General features: G+C 35.6%; 1 protein-coding gene across 10 annotated transcripts in view; it reads left to right on the top strand.

The window, feature by feature from the left end:
- HELQ (helicase, POLQ like) overlaps positions 1 to 15703 on the top strand; it is a 40409-nt gene that overhangs the window by 422 nt on the left and 24284 nt on the right. For 3 of the 10 annotated variants that reach the window (XM_033410016.2, XM_033410018.2, XM_033410019.2), the window contains exons 2-9: positions 795 to 1512; positions 5146 to 5324; positions 5885 to 6085; positions 6950 to 7022; positions 8956 to 9053; positions 10189 to 10287; positions 11591 to 11736; positions 14750 to 14989. In XM_033410016.2, the coding sequence (XP_033265907.1) occupies positions 795 to 1512; positions 5146 to 5324; positions 5885 to 6085; positions 6950 to 7022; positions 8956 to 9053; positions 10189 to 10287; positions 11591 to 11736; positions 14750 to 14989 (1754 nt within the window). Of the gene's footprint in view, positions 1 to 794; positions 1513 to 2518; positions 2632 to 5145; positions 5325 to 5884; positions 6086 to 6899; positions 7023 to 8955; positions 9067 to 10188; positions 10288 to 11590; positions 11737 to 14749; positions 14990 to 15703 lie in introns of those variants that run through there. The other 7 variants (XM_033410020.2, XM_049709362.1, XM_033410023.2 and 4 more) reach the window with 7 other exon arrangements.

Raw genomic sequence — 15703 nt, forward strand, 5'->3', positions numbered from 1 at the left:
TTTGTTATCGCTGTTAATCCTCACCTGTGAGGTGTTGCACTGTTAGCCCCATTATTATATAGATATGAAACCCCGAGACAGAAGTTGCACATGCAGCAAGTAAGTGGCATGACCAGACGCAAACCTAGACTTCCAAGTTTCTGCTGCTCCTTGTACTAAAAATCTACCATTTATTGCAGACCTATTATGTGCTGGGTACTTTGTTAAACTATTTACGTTATCTAGATTTTACAACAGAAATCTGGCCCTGAGAAGTTAAGAAACTACATTTCCTACTCCAAATCTTGGGTTCTTAATCACTCCCCTATATTGCTACCTCCAAATTCCATCTCTTCTGTTTATAGACCATACCAAGTCAGACACTCCCTTTCAATTCCAGATTTCTAAGAACAATCTCCTTGGAGTGTCCAGTGGTACAAGCATGATTTTATTACAGGCCAGTCTCTGCAGAATGGAGTATCGGAGGTGAAACAGCACTGCGGTTATCAGAAACTTCTCCCCTTCCAGTAGATGGTTATCGGTCTTGCTGCCATTTTAAAGGATTTAGCACTAGCTTAAGAATTAGGATCCCAGCATCACTAGGAGGACAGTTTATGCCAGTCACTTAACCTCTCTGGGCCTCCATTTCTTGATCTGTAAAATGGGATGATAGTATCTATTTTATAGGCTGATTTACATTTAGGTCTGTGATCCATAAGTGACCATATAATTATATGCTTGATAGAGCCCTCAGCTGGAACTTTTATTCTTAATGAAGCTAGAATTGACCATAAATCTTTTTGTCTTCTTTCCAGAATATTGACAGTGAAGAGGACATGTTTGGTGACTATGATAGCTTTGCTGAAAACTCTTTTTTAGCTCAAGTTGATGACCTGGAACAAAAATATTTGCAACTTCCTGAACATAGGAAACATGCTACAGACCATGCCACTGAAGATCTTTGTTCAGAAAGCATTAAACACAACACACTCAGCATTACTACTGTAGGCGACTGTACTGAATTAAAAATAGATGAGCACACGAAGAACCAGAGTGGGCATGAAGATGTCCCTATTGATCCTGAAGCTGATGTTTTGTATGATATACCTTCTTCACAGGTTTTATTCTTTGAAAATTTATATAACTCTTCAAATGATTTGGGTGATCCATCTACTGAAGAGAGGGATTGGAACTCATCCTCTCACAAGACTGTGAACGAGGAATTGCCCATTAATAACGTAGAGCAACCACAGCAAACTGATGAATCCTCTTCCAAAGTCAGAACTAGTTCAGATGCGAATAGGAGAAAAAGTCTTAAAGATCTTCTAAAAAATACCATGACTGGAAATGCCAAGGCTCAAACACCAGTATTTTCTAGGACTAAACAGCTCAAAGAGACTCTTCTATCTGAAGAAATTAATGTTGCTAAGAAAACAATTGAGTCATCATTAGATGACCTTGGTCCTTTTTATTCATTACCCAGCAAAGTGAGAGACCTTTATGTTCAGTTCAAGGGAATTGAAAAATTATATGGTAATGCTTTTTGCTGGAATGAAAAAAATTTACCATCATCACTGTAATATTGATGCAAATCAAAAGAAAACCGATGCTTCCATCGTCATATTTCTCCCCTTAAAACAAATCAAAACATCAGTCCTCTCTGAGCCTTCCATTCCTATCCTGCTACTATTGAACTTCTTTCCTTCCCTTCGTGGTCACACTTCTCCAACGTGTTATCCTTGCTGCCTCCCTTTCCTCACTTCAGATAATTCCCAGTCCACTCCAACTCTGGGTTCTGTGCTGTCACTTAAGATATAATGACTAGGGTGTCGCAACTCAGTGATACTTTTAGTTCTTACCTTCTTTGACAGTTGCTTACCTGACAAAATTGACCAAACTCTTCTTGAAACACCCATTTATTGACTTCTTGGCATTCCACTCTTGGTTTTTTTCCTCTGGTTGTCTAGCTGCTGCTCAGTTTTCTTAGCTAATGCTTCCTTAGCTGGCTCTTACTTTACTACCAAAACTTAGTTGCTGAAATTCCATTGACTACTAATATGTCTTGAGTGAAAGAAGTCAGTATTTGTAAAACTGACTGAACTGTTTAGTTTGATGAAAACTAAACATTTTTAAGGACAACTAACGTTAGGATTTAAGTGCAAAGAAATAGTGATAATAATTCATTTGTCTTGTAACGTTTTTCAAAAATCCTGGGTCCTTGCATATATTTCAAATATGTGTCATTTTAGACAGAAAGGACACTTGCTTCCATCCCTGAAGAGCAGCCTATCATCCAATTACTTCAAAATTATTTCTGAAACTCCTAAGTTAGTATCTTATGAACCACATGAAAACATGAGTTCGCATCTCGGGAGAAGACAATCGGGTTGGAGAAATAGGACTACAGGAAACAAAGTCTAATATAAGGCTCTACAAGAGTCTAACAAATTCTAAATTGCAAGGTTTGCAGTTTAAGAGCTACAGGTGTATATTGCCCTTGAAGTAGATGTTAACTTTTTTCCCTCTGCTTTTCTCCTAGCACCTTGTTTTTTGTCTAATCTGCATCTCCTGCCAGAATGAGTACCCTGAGGACAGGGCTCTATCTAACTCATCTTTTTCTTATGTGACTGGCACTGTGCCTGGTACACTCTGGTAGGTTCTCAACTGCTGGGGTTTGTCAGCCTAGTTATGAATTCTGGCCATGTCACTTAAACACAGGTTTTGCACTCTGAGCCTTAGTTCCTGCTCTGTTAAAAAGGGATAATAATAATAGTTGTTTTTCCAGTTCTGTGTCAAGGACATGCCAAGTTAGACGTTGGTAATGACTGTCAGTAGTTATATTGATTGCTTCTAAGTAAGAACTTCAGTAAATAACTATTTTTTTTTGGCTGCGTTGGGTCTTAATCTGCGGCACTCAGGATCTTCGTTGCAGCATGCGGGATCTTTCGTTGTGGCATGTGGGCTTCTCTCTAGTTGCAGCACGCTGGCCTAGTTTGCCCTGTGGCATGTGGAATCTTAGTTCCGGACCGGGGATCGAACCCACATCCCCTGCATTGGAAGGCGGATTCTTAACCACTGGACCACCAGGGAAGTCCCAGTAAATAACTTTTTAAAATCTCTTTTTATTTGTAAATCTGGCTTAAGGATGACCAAGTTAAAGCATAAATATATGTGCTACTTTTCATTGAGCTAAAACAATGCTTCTCAAAGTGCAGTTCCTACTGCAGCATCACCTGGAAATTTGTTGAAATGCACATTCCCAGGCTCCACCCTAGCCCTCCTGAATCAGAACCTTGGGGTGGGACCTAACAATCTGCTTTAGTAAGTCCTCCAGGTTATTCTGATGTGTGGGACGTTTGAGAGCTACTGAGCTAGAGAACTTCAACCTTAAACTTATTTTTGCCTCTTAAGTGTAGAATTATGCTTAATTTGTTTTATAGAAATGTTGGGAACTAAGTTAATGTAATTTTTTTTTTTTTTTTTAGTGTGTGAAGATAGATGTTATTCCTAAATATTCATTATTTTGGTCATTTTATACTTTAAAAGTCTGAGTTGGATAAAATGTGGATATGGTCAAGTTGTGTTTTCACACAAACATCTGCAGTTTGATAACTAGTGGGTGATACTAGTCTGAAGTATTTTTAATATTTAAGTATTAAACATTCAATTTATTTAAATAGTTTTGAAATTTTTTTATTTAAGCATAGTTGATTTACAATATTAGTTTCAGGTGTACAACATAGTGATTCAGTATTTTTATAGATTATACTCCATTTAAAGTTATTACAGGGGACTTCCCTGGCAGTCCAGTAGTTAAGACTCCATGCTTCCACTGTAGGGGGCACAGGTTCGATCCCTGGTCAGGGAACTAAGATCCCACATGCAGCACAGCACAACCAAAAGATAAAAAAATAAGTAAATAAAGTTATTACAATATAATGGCTGTATTTTCTTGGCCTGTAAAATATTGAGATACTTTTAAAGTAAAAATACATAGTCATCTGCAAATATTTCAGGCTGCAAAGAATTACATCATATGATTGTGCAATAATTCAGTCTTTACCCCTTGATGGCTCTTTGTTATATATAAACAATGTTATGGTGAACATCTTGCACATATACCCTTGCTTTTATTTCTGTAGGTGTAGAGTTCTACAAGCAATACTGCTAGATCAAAGGCAGTGTGCAGTTTTATTTTTGATGCTGCTAGATTGCTTTCCAAAAAATTGTAGCAGTTTATGCTTTCGTCAGCCACACACAGAAATGCCTGTTCATGTCCAGTCTAGTAAACTCTGGATTTTATGTGTGGGGGCTTTTTTTTTGGTAGCTGTTTAACATTTTTTATTTTGCCAACCTAATAGGTAACAATAGAGCATCTTTTCGTGTATTTATTAGCCATTTGCATTTCTCCCTGGTGTGAATGTCTTGTCATATCTTTTGCCCATTTTTCTAGGGATAAAAATGATGCATAGTTTGAAGACTTTTGATGATCCACATTGTCAGATTTTCCTACAGAGTAGTTATACTAGTTTTCACATTGTTTCGGATCTGATGTGATCCTTTTCATACATTCCACCTTGCTAAGTTGTAGAAATCCTGGATGTCCTAGTTAATGATCCTAGTCTTTTATGGTTTAAACAGTCTCATCAATCAGTTTAAGGTGGTATTCAGGCCATTCAAACTTCAGCTCCCTGTGAGAGCTGGTTGAATAGTCTTTCTTACTTTGTGTAAAACCTCATAAATTTTATTCCTCCTCGCCCTGTTTCTCTCTAAGATGGTATTTGGGTGAATGAGCAAGGGAAGCTCACACAGTATCCTTGCAGAACATAAGAGGAAGGCCTTAGAATTCACACAGATCCTTGAAGTGCCCGTTAGCCCCTCCATGTCCCAGGTGACATCTCTTGTCCAGCAGGTGCTGTCTGCCCTGTGGAATCTTAGACCTCAGCCTGCAGCGGGCAAATAGGTGGGCTAGTTGCCCACCTCACTGACCAGGCCTGAACTAGAATGCACACCATGCGTTGGGGATTTTGACAATTAACATTGATATATAGTTACATTTATCACTATGAGAAGATGCTACACAGGGTAAGATTTGATTCTATCTTCTTAGAAAACTTTTGAGATTGTAGAAGGGGAAAATAAGGCTTTTTTTTTTCAATTCCACAGAATGGCAACATGCTTGCTTAACATTGAATTCTGTGCAAGAAAGAAAAAATTTAATATATTCCTTGCCAACAAGTGGTGGAAAAACCCTCGTGGCTGAGATTTTAATGCTGCAAGAACTGCTTTGCCGGCGAAAAGATGTTTTAATGATCCTACCATATGTGGCAATTGTTCAAGAAAAGGTGTGATTTTTTTTTTTAACAAGTGGTATTTGCTAATGTAATTTCGACATTCAGATATAAAAACTAGCATAAATGTAACAACTTTTTATTGACTGAGAAAAGGTATCTCTATTAATGATGGAGAATTATTATTTTTAGGATGTGCAAATACAGTGTGGAGTACTTAATCAAAAATCTCTTCTGTTTCAGAAGGGGTTTTATTTTTTTCTAAACCTGTGGATTAAACTCCATTTTACATGTTGTATTGATATTTAGCCTGCTTTTTCAAGCAGAAACTAACCAATTATTTTATCAAAATAAATGAGTTATTCTGATTTTTTTAACATCAGAGGAGACACTTAAAATTTATATTTATATTATCTAGTTTAAAAGTGGCATTTATTTGCAAAGATTAATACAGTAATTATGACATTTCTTATATATATGTAGGTATGTATTATCTGTGACCTTGTTCCCATTGTCAGTATTAAACACTATTTTAGATTTTTTAAATCCCTGTGAACACTTAACAATTAGGGTTCTTATCTGATATTTTTTGTTTATTTTAACTAATATTCTAGATTTCAGGTTTGTCAAGTTTTGGTGTAGAACTGGGTTTCTTTGTTGAAGAATATGCTGGAAGCAAAGGAAAATTTCCTCCAATTAAAAGAAGGGAAAAGAAATCACTATATATTGCCACTATTGAAAAAGGACATAGTCTGGTGAACTCTTTGATTGAAACCGAAAGGATTAACAGTCTGGGTCTGGTTGTTGTAGATGAGGTTGGTTACTCCATTTATTAATTTATCAACATTTTTATTATACTAACATTTATTATGTGGATCTGCTTAATACCTTTATGAAAATAAGTAATTTATTTTAATATATAGATAACACAGATAAAGACATTTCATGCATGGTAATCTTCTTTTTAAAACATTTTTTATTTCTTTAATGTTGTATCTGTTTTATTTATTTTTGGCTGCATTGGGTCTTCGTTGCTGCGCGCGGACTTTCTCTATTTGCGGCGAGTAGGGGCTACTCTTCATTGTGGTGCACGGGCTTCTCATTGCTGTGGTTTCGCTTGTTGTGGAGCACGGGCTCTAGGTGCATGGGTTTCAGTAGTTGTGGCATGTGGGCTCAGTAGTTGTGGCTCGTGGACTCAGTAGTTGTGGCTCACGGGCTCAGTAGTTGTGGCTCGTGGGCTCTAGAGCGCAGGCTCAGTAGTTGTGGTGCACAGGCATGGTTGCTCCGCGGCATGTAGGATCTTCCTGGACCAGGGCTCGAACCTGTGTCCCCTGCATTGGCAGGCGGATTCTTAACCACTGCGCCACCGGGGAAGCCCCCATGCATGGTAGTCTTAAATTCAGTTTTGTGTCAAGTGTTTCTTGAAGAGTGAATATATGTATATATGTTCAGTTTTATAATAGTATTTATGAATTCCAGATGCCAGAATGTTGTACTCGGGACAACCTCATTAACTTAAAATACCAGTGAAATAATGTATATGTACTCTAGTTGCCATAACGAAAATGTTTGAGTTATAAAGCAAAGATGGCTTCTTCATTTCATCCAATGTATGCTTGTTTTATTTAGGTATTTTATGCAGATTTACTTTTCTCCCTTTTTTTTTTTAAATCTCGAAGTTGCACATGATTGGTGAAGGAAGCCGTGGGGCTATACTGGAAATGACTCTAGCAAAAATCCTCTACACTAGCAGTAAGTATTCTTTCAAATGTGGTCACTAATTGATTTATAATCAAGAGACCTATAAAAGACTTAATTCTGTCACTAGCTAGATTATGTAACCTAGAGTAAGGTACTTAAGCTTTCTGCCTTAGTTTTTTATGTCTAAAGTAAGCTTATAAATTTTTGTTGGAAGAATGGATGAGTGAGTAGAATTGTGAAGATAAATGAAGTTAACATTTGAGGATGTCCCCTATCAGTATCCTCCACTTACTAGCTATGTGTGCTTAGGCATGTGACTCAACCTTTCTTTCTTCATCTGTAAAATGGGGATAATAATGGTACCAACCAGATGGGATTATTGTGAGGATTATATGAGTTAACACATGTAACGGACGCATTCAGCCATGCCTAGCACGTAGCACAATAAGGGTTTGCTGTTGTTGCCACCATCAGTATGATCATCATACCAAGAAAACATTGTATATAAATAGTCACTTTAAGGAGCTATTTTACAACATCAGATAGTCTTTAAATGTATATGAAATATTCTAAATATCTTCTCTATTATTTTTTGATATACTATTGCAATAGCTTATTAGTTGTATATTGTTAATAGTTTATATACGGAAAATTATTAATCATAAAGATCAGATCTTAAGAATTATTTTTAAAATTTTGATAACAGTGGTATTTAGGCAGGTTGTAGCACTTTATAATCATTTATTAAAAAAAATTTATTTAGTACCCCCTGTGCATCAGGCCCTGCCTTTATCAAACCTATATTTTAGTGAAAGTGAACAGATAATAAGCAGATAAACAAGAAAACATACAGTGTGTCAGATGGTGACAAATTCTATGGAAAAATATAAAGCAGAGGAAGAGGGGAAAATGATCATCTACTTGTCAAATCCAGTGTACACTGACTGTCCTTGTCTTAATTTCTCTTCAGCATTTGATTATTTATCATTCATTTTTCCTTTGGATGCTTAAACATCATTCTGTCTTGGTTTCCCTACTATCTGTCTGTAAGACTGATCATGTGTTAGCATTGAGAGATAGCATAGCATAATGGCTAAGGGCAGACTCTGGAGCTGGATTCAAATCCTGGCTCACTTTTAACTTTGTCTGTGACCTTGGGCAAGTTATAGTAACTGTGCCTCTTTTTCCTTATGCATCAAAAATGGATGATAGTAATAGAACCTTCCTCACTGAATTGCTGTGAAGATAGCACGAGTCAGTCTTTGTACAGCATCTAGCATAGTACCTGCACATAATGGACATGTGTTTGCTACTGCTGTATACTTATTTGTCCTTTTGTCACCAGTGCCTTACACTTAATAGATATTTGAATGAAAGGAATCTCTTTAGTTTCTCCTTTTGTTCTCCTTTGTGACACTGCTTTCTAAGCGTATTCATCATGTACATTGGTGTTACCATAGATTCATCTTAGACTCTTCTCTTGTTTCTTACTTCATACAATTTCTGCTAATTCTCATCCATACTCATGACTTCAAGGGCTCCTTGTGTTTGATGGCTCCCAATCTGTGTTACCAGCTTATACCTCTCTTCTGAGTAATATCATCTGCCAGATTAATACTCTGGTATTATACAGTTGACCGTTGAACAACACAGGTTTGAACTGCATGGGTCCACTTATATGTGGATTTTTTTCAATAGTAAGTACTACAGTACCACATGATCTGTGGTTGGTTGAATCCAGGGATGCAGAACTGAGGATATGGAGGACCGACTATAAGTTTTACACGGATTTTCGACTGCGAAGCAGGTTGGTACCCCTAACCCTCGTGTTGTTCAAGGGTCAACTGTGTTGGTATTTTTCTTACCTGTCCCCTCTTTCTCAAATCACTCAGGAAGAATAAGAACACTAAAAGGTTGCTAAAATTATTGTTATGATATACTAAGTAACACATTTTCATCAATACTTTGGGTTTTTTTTTTTTAGAAACAACTCAAATTATCGGTATGAGTGCAACATTAAACAATGTTGAAGACCTACAAGAGTTCCTGCAAGCAGAATATTACACGAGTCAGTTTAGACCAGTATGTACCTAAGGTTTGGTTTGTTATGTATCATCTTCTATTTAGAAAGAAAAGTAGCAAATGTACTGTATAAAAATTCTAAGAGTAGTGAAGGAACATAATGCCACTCACCATGGCTAAATGGTAGCAAGTTTGTGTGTAGAGGTCAGGGATCTTGGCTTGGGTCAGTACTGTATGGGGAACACCTGGAACAGTGCGAGACCCATGGGCCTTCAATGAATATTTATTGAATGGAATTTTTCAGACCCATTCTGCTTTTCTACTTTATATTCTGTAAGGTAAATTTTTTCATTCAGTGAGAATTTAGTGACTCATGTTTCAAGTTATTGGCACATAAAAAAAATTATCTTAAAAGTTAAAATATTTTCAAATATTTATGCTTTGGTAGTTTTAATGCTTTTTTAAAATAAGTTAAGACTTCACATGGATTTAAATTTAAACTCCCCAATAATAGTATTCCTAAAAGAAAGAAAGTAAATAAATGTAGTTCATAGTTATTCGAAAGTAACTTATAATGTACATATACTCTGTTTGAAGTTTCTGTGTCTAAATAGGTTTTCAGAAAATAATTTTTTTAGAATCACCAAATTTTAATTTGAAATTTAGTGTTTTTACATTTGCACCAAATATGAGAATTTTCAAGAGACATTTTCTGACCTTAATTGTCAAATTAGATGCTGTTCTTTTAAAAATTCAATGAGCTGTATTTACAAGCTTTTTTTCTCTACAAATAGTTAAATTAATAATTTGGTCAGTTTTAGATTAAAACTGATGACTAATGAAGCTATAAATCTTGAGGAATACCATAAATAACTCCTTAACAAAAGATAGAGTCTGAACACTTGACTCATTTATACTTCCTCTTGTGACACATACAAGTATCTGATTTTCTTTTAGGTATGTGGCTATTCAATTCATAAGTATTTCTTCAAGGATATTAATCCCTGTTTTGATTTAAAGGGAAAAATAAACTTAAATGGGAAAGAAGTAACTTCTAAGTTGAAGCATTCTACATACCTTAGAAAAGCTAAAATTTTTGTATATCTTTCCTTTTTACAACATATTTTACAAAATTTGATACTCTGGAAAAAGGAATTTACATGTGATATAATTGCAAATGTCCTTTTAATTCGAGGTTGAATTAAAAGAATATCTGAAAATAAAGGACACAATATATGAGGTTGACAGCAAAGCTGAGAATGGCATGACTTTTTCACATCTCCTTAACTATAAGGTAACCTTGATAATCCCTAAAGGTGAGGTTCCCAGACTTTGTGCCCGGCTTCCCTGGGGCACCACAAAAGAGTTGCATGGGTACCATGGGGTAGTTTAGTTGTTTAAGAGAAACAGCTGATGCTTGACAACTCTTGGACACCACACAAACTACTGGTTCAAGATAGGCAGTTTCCTATGTCAACATTAGATCACACTACATTACTTTCTACGATAGTGTATCTTTGTGAAGTTGGGGGTTGTTTTTGCACTTACTGTAAGCAAATACCATGTGAAAATCAATGTGGGACAGGAAATGAGGATTTCTAAGATTTGAAAGACTGCAGGGCCCAGTTGTGTGCACATCCTGTTAGTGGGCTCTGATGGTTATTTAAGAATGAAATAAAAAAAATTTTATTCAGTTGATGTGTATTATTTATTTAGATGGCTACTAATTTGTGAGGAAATACATACTTATTAAGTTGTTTGGACCTAACTACCTAAGAATCAGAACTGTTAGTTATTTCTTTTGACCTTGGGGCTCCAGGAACCAAGAACGTTTGGAGACCTCTCCCATAAATGTTTATTCATTCAGCAACAACAGCAAAACAAGAAGAAATATTTGTGGGCTGTATAGCTCAGATACTGGTGTATGAAAATGTTAATGTATACTATGTTAATGTTCTGTGATTTATGTGAAGGACATTAAAAGGAAGAAAGGGATTTTACAACAGTTTTAGAATTCTATAAAGGTATATTATTCTAAATTTGTATCTTAATTAGTTTTCAGTAAAGTCGAAGGAAGTGAGGAGATTTTAAATAACTTTACATTTTTCTTCATGTTCTTTGAGTTCTTTGCATCTGCTTGATAAATATATTTTTTATTTCTGAAAATATGTCCTGTAGTATGATTGAATCTATGTTTTTGAAAACTGTTAGTAAAGCAGGAGGTTTAGCTTATTTATGCAGTTCTTTGACTATTATTAGGATCAATCTGTGTTTCTCTCTGTGGACTTTTTCTGCTTCAGTGGAGACGGGTGTGCAGTGGGGTTATTAATAACATTAACTATTTTCACTTCCTTTATTTAAAACTAAATACACCTAACGAAACCCTAATAACCCAAGAGAAAAGTGGGACTTAACATTTTGCTGTTTAATATAGGTTGTATCTTTTCTTTTAAATGATCATATTTTAAATGAGAAGTTCAAAATTATGGTTGGTTTACTTACCTTTCAAAGCTTACCTTTTTACTTACCTTTTACACTGGTAAAATGAAAGGCTTTCATGGTTGCTAACTACTTTGTTCCTAAATCTTGTTGTGCAGTATTCTGATACTCTGAAAAAGATGGATCCTGATCACTTGGTAGCATTGGTGACAGAAGTTATTCCCAATTATTCCTGCTTAGTTTTTTGTCCCACTAAGAAGAACTGTGAAAATGTAGCAGAAATGATATGCAAAATTTTAAGCAAGTATGTTACTCTTTTAAAAAATATTGTTTCATTTTTATTATGATTTACATGCTGTATGTTCTGTTTATTCAGCAAGCACTAATTACTTCTTGCAGAACATTATACTAAGTTGTTATAATAGATTCTAAAGGCCCTGACCTTGAAGAAAGTTGAACTGTGAAATTCACATATGTGAAATGGCCAGAGAAAAATTCTACCTGTAAGAGAACGCTGACTAATATAATGGCTTGGCTGCACAGTGAATCATCTTGGAGCCTTTTTAAAATTTCAGTGCCCAAGCTACATCCAAGACAAATCAGAATATATGGGAGTGGGACCCAGGCACCATTATTTTGTAAAGCTCCTAGGCAGAGTCCAGCATGCAGCCAAGGTCAGCTGCTGGCCTACATGATCAGAGGACTGATCACTAATCACTGTGTGGATGAATCATATCTTCAGCTTAACTTTCTTTTTAATTAAGTACTGTTGCCTTTGTTTTCTTAGTAAACTTCACACTTAGGTTGTGTGGACATTTGAATTGAATTTCCTAAATAATTAAGAAATGTATTAGTTTGTAATTTTATACTATAAAATGTTAATGTTGGTTCTGTTATGTCATAGAGATAAGTATAAAATGAACTTAAGTATGAACAGTTTAGTTTTTTCTGTACCTTTTTGTCCCATGTGTACTTTTATCATATTTTTCAGACTTCTTTTTGGCCCCTGAGCCAGTGCTATCTCACTGTTCACAGACCAGTACTATGGATTCTAATCTAGCCATCCTCCGCCTTCCCTCCCAATCCTGCTGTCATCATGGATTGATCTAATATAGAGTTAAATTCATTGACTAGTACAGAGATGCAGATGTTCGGGATAAAGCTCAGGAGTTTCCGATTTCAGTAACAGAGTCTGCCTTTACAGTGGTGATGTAGACTATAAAAACCTAAGGAAATTAAATTATCATTGAGATATTCTCAGTAAATCAGTTGTTTTCTTAGAATAAGGTAGTGTAGCACTAAGTGATGGGGAAATTTAGAGACAAACTTTTGACTGGGAGATGTGAGGTTTATTATTAGTCAAGTTATATCCTTGACTTATTTTGCTTTTTGGTGATAACAGTTTATTTGGGTCATAAATGTTGATGTTTAATATTGAATTACTTAAAAATTTGGTTCTCCAGAACCCTTAGTTAATGAATTATTATGGACACTTGATACTTTCTTAAACTCTTTCTGAAGGAAAACTTCCTCTAAAATACATTTTCCATATTACTTGCTGCTTTCATAAGGTGAATGTTCTGAGTATAGCTTAGCCCCCTTTTTTGGTGGCTGTTGGCTAAAATGTGATGTTTAGAGCATACTTTTTCATATTATTCTATAGTTTACATGTAGATGAAGTAAAATCTGGGGCTAAATGGTTTCTGATCTCAGTATTGTCCTTAGAACGTAATTTCATGAGAGTCCTGGAATATCAGCCTATGTCTTAATGATTTGCCTCCTAATCAGACATTTCATGTGAAGCAGGTATAGTAAAATCACCTAGAATATGCTTGTATGTCTAAGTGCAAAGACTGAAGCAGATTTTTTCCCAAGTGATTGTCTCAATCTCAAGGAAAATTATCTTTTTTATAGCTATTACCACCTTTGACTTCTAAGTTAAGGATGTCTTTTAAACACTATTTGCTGACAACTGCCAGAGCTCTGGTCATATCACTTTCCCTGAAAATGTCCCTGAAAATGATACCACAGTGCTTCTTAGCCTAGAATTCATGCTAAGATAATGACTCAACTTACTTTTCCATCCTTATTTCTTCCTTTCTTTATCCACCCTGCACTTCATCCAGACTGAACTACTTGTCTTCTTTGTTTATTCTTGAACTTCCCATTTCCATGCCTACAATCCTGCTTTACCCTCTGCCAACACTGCACTTTCCTGCCCCCTCATTGCTGCCTCTCTAACACCTGGTCTTCAAGGCCCAGCTCACATCTCAACTTCTCCCACAAAACCCTTCTCCATATAATTATGCCTTATCTGGTCAGTTACAAATAATGTCTCCCTTCTCTAAAATTATAAGGTGATTATCCATAAGTCTTAATTCCTTGAGAAGGATTTGTCCCTTTCAGGACCTCAAACACTGGCCGGAAAGTAGTAACATAAAGTCTGCTGCTCCCTACTCAGCGGCCACTTCTAGTTCTTGCACTGATGAATCTTGACCACTTTCTTCCCAATTCTTCACTGTCTCCTGGCCTCCCATTTCTCAACTTCGTGTGAAATGACTGTCCTTGTGCAGTTAGCACCAGCCAGAGTTCTCTATGCTTTCCATGAAGCATGCTAAAACAACATAGGGCTGTGTGTATTATATTTATATTTTGGACTATATCTGTTTGCTACTGGTATTCAGAAGTTGTTGCTTTGTAGTCAGTTAGTAGTTAGTTGTACTTAGTCTTTCTTTCCTTTTTTTCTTTTCTAGAAGGGAATTGAAAATAATAGGTGCTTCTAGGTAAGAAGACATTGTAGGATATTACTGAGGCTTCTAAAATGCTAGAGTTTAGACAGTTTTACATATAATTCATATGATTTAATAATATATGTTTTCATCTTCAGAGAAGAAAATTTATGACTTAAAACAAATCATCTTCACTAAAGATATATGTTCTTGTGAAAAAATAATTGTAACATCTAGAGCAGGGGTCTACACCTGGAGTTCATGTATTCATAGGAGGTACAGGATTGAACTTCAGGAAGTCCATGAATCCTTGAAATTATATGCAAAGTGTTGTGTTTATGTGAATATTTTTTTCCTTAGTTTTAAGCAGATTTTCACAGGGCTCTGTGATCCACAAAAAGGTTCAGAGAAACTGCCTAATAGCTAATGAAGTCAAATCAAAATTCTAAGAACATTCTATGTATTTATATCAATAAAAGTAATAAGTTCTTTTAAAAAAAGAATGTTTACATGCACCTACTGAAATTAAAATTTTAGGTACTTTGTCACTATAAGATCAAGGGTTCACGTCTAACGTCTTTTTCCCAGGGAATATCTGAAACACAAAGAGAAAGAAAAACATGAGGTGATTAAGAACTTGAAGAATATCAGCAATGGCAACCTGTGTCCTGTTTTAAAGCACACCATCCCATTTGGAGTTGCTTATCACCATGGTGGTTTAACGAGTGATGAAAGGAAGCTCTTGGAAGAGGCCTACTCCGCAGGAGTTCTCTGCCTTTTTACCTGCACATCCACCCTAGCAGCAGGTGTTAACCTACCAGCTCGAAGGTAAGATATAAGTCATTGTTGGCCGGTCTCAAAACTTTCCAGTTCCTAGCTTGCCAACAGTTTTTTTGTTGTTTTATTCTTTCTCAGTAGTGGGTGAGAATTTATCAAATGTTTTTTTCAGCATTTGCTTAGTTGATTGTTCGGTTTATTTACTTTAATATTTTAATGAAAAATAACACTAGTAGATTTCTTGCTGTTAGAATTCCTTCTTTCTTTGTTACTCTCCCTATCTGGTTTTGATGTTATGGTTTATTATCCTGGTTGTGTAGAAACAGTTGGCAAGCTTTTGACCATGTTTTATGATCTGAAAGAGTTTATTTAACAGATTTCCTTGAAACTTTAGAGAACTCATCCAGAAAGACTTTTGAGTCTAGTATCTTTTTTTAAAGAGTAGATCCTTGATGATCTTTTTGGTTATTACCAGTATAATTGATTTCTACTCTTTGTCATTTGTGACATTTTTTCAAATAAATGGTCAGTTTTTATAAATCATCCATGAGATTTAAAAAAATATGTATTTTCTGTTGAGTATGTAGTTTCATATAGCTCAATGTATAACAGTTATTAGTCATCAGCTCCTCCCTTTTCTTTGTGATTCTTTGATTTGTCAGTTTCAGAGTCTCCCACTGTAATGATGGAGTTGTCAACTTCTCCTTTTTACATTTTTAAAAGTTCTTGCTTTGTATTTCAAAACTAGGTATATAAAGGTTTACT

The sequence above is a fragment of the Orcinus orca genome, chromosome 4, assembly GCF_937001465.1.
Source record: "Orcinus orca chromosome 4, mOrcOrc1.1, whole genome shotgun sequence".
NCBI lineage: Eukaryota > Metazoa > Chordata > Mammalia > Artiodactyla > Delphinidae > Orcinus > Orcinus orca.